Source organism: Lytechinus pictus, chromosome 9, assembly GCF_037042905.1.
Source record: "Lytechinus pictus isolate F3 Inbred chromosome 9, Lp3.0, whole genome shotgun sequence".
Lineage (NCBI taxonomy): Eukaryota > Metazoa > Echinodermata > Echinoidea > Temnopleuroida > Toxopneustidae > Lytechinus > Lytechinus pictus.
In genome coordinates, this window is record NC_087253.1 from 24,131,388 (window position 1) to 24,141,522 (window position 10,135).

Here is a 10,135-nt window from a genome sequence, read left to right on the forward strand (position 1 = left end):
AAAAAAAAATTCTACTCGTACAACAGGTTTCAGTTTTCTCCAGATGACATCATGTTTTCCTTCTTTAACTGTTTAATATCGATCAGCAATATTGTCTTCTTAGTCATTTCAATGGAAATTCGAAACATCTATGGAAGATTTTTTTTGCGTTTCCACCGTCATAATCACCAGCAGGGTCCGATCAACCTCAACTACATGAATTTGGAAATCCATCAATGTCATAATTATATTTTTTTTTTCCAACAGGAATTGTTCACACTGACCCCTTTTGCGGAAAGATAGGAGCTTACCGAACAATGATGTATGTATGAATATACATCATATCTGGAAAAGACTTTTTACCAAACATCTATTCAGATGTTGGCGTTGTTGGCTTTCCATAGGTGTGGCTGATCGAATCAATCGCAACTCTTTGTTAGACGTTACTCAGGATGTTGCTTTGGGACATTGATGTTCCTGTCAATATTGAAGCTCCTGATGTTTACATGGCCTCTTCAATAAGCTTGAGAAGATGTGGATTTTCTCTATTAAGAACCCACGTGACCTTTGTATTGTTTACACATTGATTCTTCTCGTCCATGACCAAAATGGCGTATGCACAGATACACCAGGTTGAATTGCGAAAAACAATATCATTGTTCACTTCACACCGTATGTGCTTAATAGCAAGCACCAAACCCTTTTTTTTTTCTCTCTCTCTCATTTGTCATTTTTGTATTCCTTTTATTATTTTTATTTCTTAAAAAAGATATTTGTCATATCCACCTTTTTTCAAAGTGAAATCAATCTCCTAGAAAATCTACCTACAAGAATATGGGAAGGGATCGTATCAGTATTTTGTATTAGTATATGCGTATAAGCATGCCAAACGACAAATCGACACGGGTGATAATTAACGTCATACGAACATCTCGACGAATCACTTGAAAATAGCAATCATCTGTCACTATTCGCCAACGATTGTGTGTCGCCCCAAACCCCATCCCCACTTTCTAAAAAATCCCCCACCCCTTTCAGATTATGCTCTAGTGGTACGCCACTGATGGAAACCTTTATCACGAGGTAATGTTTCTATCCAAAGCGTTTTACGATGGCCTCTCCAAACATGATTTTGCTGCTCCCCTGCATAATTGACACCGTGTTCACTGTCTACTTGACGTGGTAGCTGGATCGGAGCAGCGATGGAGCTTAACAGTGGAAAAAGGAACAACCTCCCCTCGTTATTTTTGTTCAGTTAGTTTGGATAATGGGGAATTAAGGAAAATAATCGAAGAGGAATAGAGATAAAGAGGGAGGGGGAGAAAGAAGGAGACAGAAAGGTTGGAACGGATAACTCTTTATTTCCCCTGTTTACATTCCATAAAACAATGGCATCACAGTTAACATGTTTAAATGGGTCGTCTCCCTGCACTTTCTCTATCAAAATACCATAATAATACATACCGCCCCACCCTCTTCCCCAGTTTTCTGGAATATTGATTGCCTTGGTTTTCAATAAAGTTCATTTGCATCTTTTACAAAATTGTCTTGACCATATTGCACTTTTGCAGGGATTCCCGTTTGGGAAATGTTGTGGAAAGGTGATATTACATGGGTTCCGTCTTGAAAATCGTGCATATCATTTTTTTCGATTTTTTTTTAATTTGTTTTAAGAATGGTTTACACACTCAATAAGCCTAGCATTTTAAGATATAAGTTTCAAAACGTTCTTATGATATCTAAATTATTCGCAGACCAGGTTTCGTACAAATGCTCTACCGCTATATTGTGCTACATCGGTACCCTAAATTCCTATGTAAATATGAGGGTTTGTTTAATTATGTGTTAAAAATGTATGTGAAGAAACATTGAAAAAGAGGCGTCAGTGCCTTAAAGAAAAATATGTTTCAATTTGTATGTTAATCATCCCGTGAACATGGTGTAGCAAACATAGTACATATTTTGGCTGCAAATTGCAATATAGATTGATTGATGATTTTGGCGTGACACTTTAATGTAAACTGTTTATACAATGTCTGGACACTGCGTTACACTTATTAACATTGTATTTCACCCTTCACCTATTATCGTCCATGAACCCATGTCCAATAAGAAATTGCGTTCTGCATGTGCCCTACACACTTAAAAATAGGTAGTCAAAAATGACCCTATAACAGTCATTTTTGACCCCATTCTCAGGGTCAACTATACACCGAACCCATTGGGGTCATTTATGACCCACTAGATGTAGTCAAATGATTTTGACTACAATGGTAGTCAACAAATGACCCAAATGAAGTAAAAAATTACTACAAAAAGGTCAAAATTTGACTACATTTAAATGAAAAGGGGTCAAATGCAATAGACAGTAGGGTCATTTCATTCCTCCATCCTTTCACTTCAATGTAGTCAATTTCAACTTCAATGTAGTCAGATTTTGACTTCAGTGGTTAGTTGTATCCGACTACTTGTAAGCTTAACACATTAATTAGACACAAAAACTAAAAGATTATTGTGCATAAACAAATGATTTATTTATAAAGATATTAGATGCTTCCAAAACACTAAATAGCAATACAAGAGTGGTAACATTTAAAATTTGATCCTAAAAAGTACACTGTCAAATTGAAAAGCACTGAAGCATTTTCTAACATTATTAAGACATTACAGATTTTATAATTTGCTTTTCAAATAATTGACCTTGATTGATCAATGATGTGGTAGTAGGCCAAATATCTGATCTGTATGCTTTTTTCTTGAATAAATTCATCTGGTTTGACTGCATTGACATCATAAATAGAGAAGATTCATCTTGACAAAACCAATTATCAATTACTGACCTGACAGTTATGATCCAATTCTCGTCGGAACGCCCTCTAGAGAAGATGGCTTTCGACCAGGATGGCCGAAACTGTCAGGTCAGTAATTGATATTGGTTTTGTCAAGATGAATCTTCTCTATTGAAGATCTGTATGCCATCTACAAAGTGTCTGCATCAGATTCACATGGAATGATGGCATTTACACACGCATATGATACACCACATCTGACACCTAGATGTTATTACATGAATTGTCCCAAGAAAAGCTGCATATCATCTGCATTCCTGTTTACCCAATTTTTTTACACTGATGTACATTAATACTGAATAAGTTACAGGATAGCATGGAAGTCAATTTGCTTAATTAATTTAAAACAAATTCAATTTCAGTTCATATCGAAAAAGTACGAATTAAAACATGAATTCCTTCACTTGTGTTCGCCACCAATCAAGCTGTATTGCTGATCGATCCATAAACACTATGTATCGGGCTCATTTCAATGGGTTTTACACATGTACCATTTTAAAGTCATATTAATGTATTTACATTGGGTTTTTGAACAGGAAGGACCTTTTGGAAAATTCCCTCTATAAAATTCTATTTGTAACTATTTCAAAGAAATACTTCTACACATTCTATGTAACTCTATTGCAACTCGGGAGCAGTAGCTGCAAGTCCAACATCTGAAAAATGCTTTGTCAGCAAACAGCAATGTACCAAGGGTCACACCAATTCTTAAACTGAAACTTGCTATAATTTACAATTCTATCAGTTACATCATTTTTTTTAATCAGTTAATAGTTGTCATTCTATCAGTTAAATTCAAAGTTGAAATTAATCAAATTCTAATAATGTATCAGTTAAATTCAAACTTGCTTTTTGCAGTAATATCAGTTAAATTTAAACTTGCCGTGTATTATAATTCCATCAGTAAAAGTAAAACTTGCTATTTGTAACACTTCAATTGTAAAAAGGCAATACAACTCAATTACCACACATTACATCACTTATTCATAGATTCTAGTCATTTCACTGGCGCAATCACACCTTGTGATCACATGGTATTTTACCCCTTGTTTGGGGTGTTTTTTGTCAATTAAAATCCTTGTTTGGGGTAAATTTGACCACTTTTGGTGAATCCTAGCTTGGGGTCATTTTTGAAAGTATACACATGAGTGGCCACCCTCTCCTCTCACAATCACACCAAGGTTAGTACAATGATCCCAAGCTAAACATTGATAAGTATGCAGTTCAGCATATTATTTTCATTTTCATTAAATTCTAGTTTGAAGGGCCTATGTAGTTCAGTACATCCAGTGGTATAAATAACATCAACTCGCGGAACTCAAAATACGAATCACAATTTGGATATGCGCCTTGGTTATGGCATAGTATAATGAATGAGGGCTAAGGTCTTTGAATTCTGCTACCAGAATATTAATGTCAAGAAAACAATATCACACAGTGGTAATTATGTCAAAACTTGCTTAATGTGTCTGCTATATATTAACTTATGTACATTAAATTGTTATCTGTGCAAACATTTTGGCTTAAACCTAGTCTATAAATTTAACTGATCGAAAAACCATAATTTGCCACAAAAATGACAAGTTTGAGCTTTTTGTCACAAACCCATCTTCTAAAGCCACTAGCATTAATTTGCAGAGATACAATTTAAAACGCAGAGGTATTTAGCAGACAAAATGAAAATGTTGGCATACTTGCCACTTTGCAATTTTGTTTGTTTTGTTGCTTGCAAAATTTAAAATGAAAATGTGGTATTGGAATTTGGATACCCTTTGTACCCCCCTGTATACGAATGACTAAAATAGATTTGAAAAGGATAGGCAGTGAAATTGATACGCATTTATCTGATGTCACAAAGGAACCCTAAAGGCGCATGCGTACACACGCAAGCAATTGAAGATGCTGCTTAAGTACGCACGTGGAGCTGCTGCCTTGAGGAATTGACGTACCTCGATACCTGAACTTGTAAAATCCATTTTAGTATTGAATTTCATACATGGCATACAGACATATCCAAATTAGGAGACATATCAGAATTTTGAGTTCTGCTGAACTGACATTGACCATTAAATGGTTGAAAATTAAGTATGAAGGACATATGTCCTTAATGACCTCACACAGGAGGAGGTGTTCCTGTCTTTGGCATTTACCTGGTACAGAACTTTTTGAATAAACTCCCATGTAGTATAGCACGCAGATGGATACTCCAGGTCAAGTACATAAAACTTCTTGAAACACACATCAACAGCCTTCAGAAGGCTGTCTTGCTTAAGGGCACGGCCCTCAACCACAGCAAAATATTGTGCTGGCGCTTTCTGTGGGCCAAGGGCCAGGACAAATGGTTGCCGCCTCTTTGACATGAGTCCATCCAAGTATTGAGGGAGGTTTGTCCCTATCTGTAAAAAGAGAAAATAAATCTACTGATTAATTTACATTTAAAAAATAAATCTAGATATTTTCTGTCTGCGTACTTAATTCTTACTGGTAAGTGGGTTGTAGATAGATATAGCTTTAGCATGGTCCTGATGTACATTGTGTGCACACACTTTGCTGGTCGAGGAACAATATTTGACTATACTGCCTGGCGTTTGACATCATGGGTCAGTCTGTCAAATCTATATAGTGAGGGTAACTACTGTAACTTGACCATGATCATGATAGAAGTTGTCATATAAACTTAACCTTTCTTTATATCACAATTCTAAAGATCTATCACAGATCTAGGTGTAGAGTGAGAGTCGAGTTCTATTAGGGACCTGTCAGCTGAACTTCAATTAGCAAACATGGAAAGTTTGGGCTGCATGTGGGATGTGCTACAAATGTTGTAGTGCGACAAGCATGCAAATTCTGCAGTTAATCGAACCATAATCAAAATGATACAGAGATGCCAGTGACTTTGGTCACATTTTCCTGAAACGCTAATAAAATTTCTTGAAAATATGAATTTTTAATCTTGTTTTGTACTGGAGATGCTGAAAAAAATTTCCTGAAGTCTGGCATCTCCGATGATAACAATTAAGTAAAACAGATCTATGCAATACAAACTGTGTGAGCATCACATCAGCCAAACTGTTGTTGTCTTGATGAACGTGTCCCATTCTTTACATATCACTTTCAACCAAATGGAGTACTTGAGGCATTTCTTTCATTTTATGTGCAAGAAGATATACAAAAACATCCTCCAATTGGATATATCCCATCTGCATCCCACCTCTATACCCAAACATTTCATTTAGTAGGCACTAAAATTTACTCCATACTTACCGGCTGAAAATCAATGAAGGACTCCATTGCTTCTTTCACCGTAGCCCTGGATTTCTTTGCGTTTGACAGTTTTCCTGTAGGCAGTATCAAGGGCAGTGCTGTCAGACCTGCATCCTGTGCACTTTGATCATCTATATCTGAAAGGAAAACAAACTTCAATTAAAATAGAGCAATTCCATGGTAAATATTTTAACACTGAATCGCATCTTTTTTACAACAGTATACAAAATTATTGAAAAGCAAAATATTACAGAAAATACCCCGGGTGGGGGTGGTGGTGGTGGGGGCACTCAATATTGAAGTTCGCACCATGTGCGATCAAAAAGACCCCCTTTTTTGGACTGCTGTCACCCAAAGACCCCCGTTTTTTCCATTTGATGACCCAATTTTTTCTGTCACCCAAAGACCCATGAATTTTGCACTCTCTGACCCAAAAATTGCCCAAATTTTTGATTTTCAGAAAAATGCCATTTAATCACACTAAAAAAGAGCCCATTTTTTAGCTTGGTGTGTCACCGAAAAACCCAGATTTTAGACTGTCACTGAAAGACACCCTATTTTTTTACTTGTCACCCAAAGACCCCCTATTTTTCATTTGTCACCCAAAGACCCCCTATTTTTCATTTGAACGCATCACCGAAAGACCCCTATGTTCGAGATGTGTGATCTTACTCGTACGTCACTTTCATATTGAGTGCCCCTCCCCCCGGGGAAAATATGTACCGGCTTGCACTTGTGGACTTTGCTTTTCTCCATACTGCAGTAGTTTTTTTGCCAGTTCTTGAGTCCATTTCATGATTAATCTGTCAGACACATCCCCATGAACTGCTCTGAAATCACCATCTATCTGTGATGCAAATTAAAATGCATAAAGAAGGATTGTAAAACCTTGATTCAGTATGGTAATTTTGGGGTGGGCACATGTGTAATGTCTAATTGCAAAATGAATATCCAGCAACCAAGGAGCTAGGCCTTGATTATGTTAATGACACCTGGCAAAAGATACATGTAGGGAAGTATATTATTATCAGTAGTACCAAATAAAAACAGGCAGAATTTGGTAGACTTTTGTTACTGGTCCTGGCAGGCAAAAAAGATCAATGAGGAATTTTATTTGGGTTTTTGAGAAGCACACCTCAAGAATTAATGCTTTACTGTACTTTTGACATAAACCAAGAAAACAAAAGTTACCCCATACCATGTTAGGGACATCAAAGAGTCGAGGCCATTGCAACTCGATGTCATGCACGGTAGATTTCTTCTCTGAGTGAATTTCTTCTTGTCTTTTCAGTGCAGTCTTCTTCATGAATTCCACCACTTTAGGGATAGGGCTATTATTATGTTGAAGCCATTGCTTCATTTCTTCCAAGTTCTCCGGCTCCATATTTTTTCTGAAAAAGACAAGGTGATAAAAAACAAAATCAATAGTAGGCTACCTACAGCAAACCCTAAACTACCTTTTACAAAAAGTTAAAGTCCTTCTCAAGCCTTTCGGCCCATAGAGCGGCGCCTATCTCCATTTCAATAAACCTAGGCCATATGTCTACTGGAAAGTAGAGAAACTACAGCAGGGGGTTAGTCCACTGGTAGCCATGTGTTTAACTTCCCTACTCCATTCTTCTGATGTCGAGTGCCTGACAAGAAAGCAGTAGGTACCATTTTTAAAGCCTTTGGTATGGCCCGGCTGGGGTTCAAACCCACAACCCCCCGATCATGAGGCGGACGCTCTAACCACTAGGCCACCATGCCGGTGACACCTGTTTAAGGCTCTAAAATTTGACGGCAATCAATCCTAAGATCTAGTGCACTGATGTAAGTCCCGGGGGGGGGGGGGGGGTCTGTCCTCATTGAAAGGGGGGGTATCATGCTTGACCAAGAATTCACGTAAAAAGGGTGTTTTTTACAATCATGCACGTTACGTGCGTAACTTAAATAGGGTCTCAAAATCACCAAAAATCAAGAAAAAGGGTCACTTTTTTTAAACCGATGAGTTACGCATTCAGTGTCTTAAAAAAAAATTCACCTTACCTGTGTACTTAGGGCTAATTGCATGTTCATTTAACACTACAGTTTATCACAATGATGGAATATTCCCAAATCCCAGCCAAAAACACTTTGCACATGCCCGCAAACACTTGAATTAGCCCGACCTCATGCACGGAAAGCAAAACATATATCACTATTTGCTTGGTTTGAAAATAGTTATTACTTGCTTTGGGGATTACTTACTTAGGGTAGCAAATTACCGATAATCATACTTATTTAGGGTGTATATTTTTGCATTTGTAAATACTTGTTTAGGATGCTTTTGGCAAGTCCTTGGTCATGCATGATACCCCCCTTTCAATGAGGACAGACCCCCCCTGGGATGTAAGTTTCTGACCAGATGCACTGCAGGAATCAGACTAAGCTTCCTGTAAAAATTTATCTAAACTAGTTATAGGTTTCTTGTAAGAGGTTGGAACATGCCTTTGACGCAAGTTGATTAAGTGTTACAAGCAACAACAAAAAAAAACAAGTGGAATGCCTCTGGCCGTCTCACCTGCATCACGCGATTCAATATAGCAGCAGTGCTGATTTTGAAAACTACTATAACTCGCACAAGATGTTCAGTGATACTTGGTTACTCTTATTTCCACGTTTTATGAACTAGACCAATACACTTATAGAGATATGATGGCAATTCAACAAATACCCCCAACGTGGCCAAAGTTCTTTGACCTTACATGACCTTTGACCTTGATCATGTGACCTGAAACTCGCACAGGATGTTCAGTGATACTTGATTACTCTTATGTCCAAGTTTTATGAACTAGACCAACACACTTTCAAATTTATGGCTGTAATTCAACAAATACCCCAATTTGGCCAAAGTTCATTGACCCTGAATGACCTTTGACCTTGATCATGTGACCTGAAACTTGCACAGGATGTTCAGTAATACTTGATTACTATTATGTCCAAGTTTCATGAATCAGATCCATAAACTTTCAAAGTTATGATGGTAATTCAACAGATACCCCCAATTCGGCCAAAGTTCATTGACCCTAAATGACCTTTGACCTTGGTCATGTGACGTGAAACTCATGCAGGATGTTCAGTGATACTTGATTAACCTTATGTATAAGTTTCATGAACTAGGTGCATATATTTTCTAAGTTATGATGACATTTCAAAAACTTAACCTTAGGTTAAGATTTTGATGTTGATTCCCCCAACATGGTCTAAGTTCATTGACCCTAAATGACCTTTGACCTTGGTCATGTGACATGAAACTCAGGCAGGATGTTCAGTAATACTTGATTAACCTTATGGCCAAGTTTCATGAACTAGGTCCATATACTTTCTAAGTTATGCTGTCATTTCAAAAACTTAACCTCAGGTTAAGATTTGGTGTTGACGCCGCCGCCGCCGTCGGAAAAGCGGCGCCTATAGTCTCACTCTGCTATGCAGGTGAGACAAAAACCATGCAGATGATTTTAAAGTGCGCTCTACAAATTTAAAGCGTAAACTCACAGCCTCAACACACTTTGAGAGAAATGGCATTGATCACTTTCACCCAAAAGACACTCTATTTAGCATCATCCAGGGATGCAGCTGCTATTGGGCACAGAACCCTATTCAGCCTACATCTAGAAGAACAATATTGCAACTGAGACCAGCTCTCGGAGTCCCCGAATATTATACCGGTAGCTGAGACAATAAGCAATTAGTTCCGTGGCCAAGGGAATTTCAATCAAACATACAAATCATGGCTGCGCTGGGACTTGAACACACAACCTTAAGATCTGGAGTACAATGCCCTACCGATTGAGCTAACTTGATCACAAGCAATCTGCTGAGCATCATGAGGTGAAAATTGGTAGACCAAAGACTGGTCCCTGTGGAATGTGGAACATTATAAATCATCTGATAATTCTGAAGATTGTAATCAAGTAAGCCTACCAAACCCAACTTGAACTTGAAGATGAGCCAGTAATAATTAAACATTCAATGTTCACAAAGCATGCAACAAAACTTAAACTAGGCACATTAACATACCT

The 10,135-nt window shown here is 37.6% G+C and overlaps 1 protein-coding gene across 2 annotated transcripts; it reads right to left on the reverse strand.

Moving 5' to 3' along the window:
- Positions 1 to 2,643: 2,643 nt before the first annotated feature.
- On the reverse strand, positions 2,644 to 7,477 carry LOC135155541 (uncharacterized). Of its 2 annotated transcripts, none has more exons than XM_064104954.1 (4): positions 7,291 to 7,477; positions 6,816 to 6,939; positions 6,093 to 6,223; positions 2,644 to 5,224 (listed from the first exon to the last, which is right to left on the reverse strand). In XM_064104954.1, exons 1-4 carry the CDS (start codon positions 7,474 to 7,476, stop codon positions 4,910 to 4,912), a joined length of 756 nt encoding a protein of 251 aa, XP_063961024.1. In that variant the 5' UTR covers position 7,477; the 3' UTR covers positions 2,644 to 4,909. The 2 variants fall into 2 exon arrangements, with proteins under 2 accessions (XP_063961024.1, XP_063961023.1); XM_064104953.1 differs by having other exon boundaries at positions 6,093 to 6,229.
- Between the last annotated feature and the right edge of the window lie 2,658 nt (positions 7,478 to 10,135).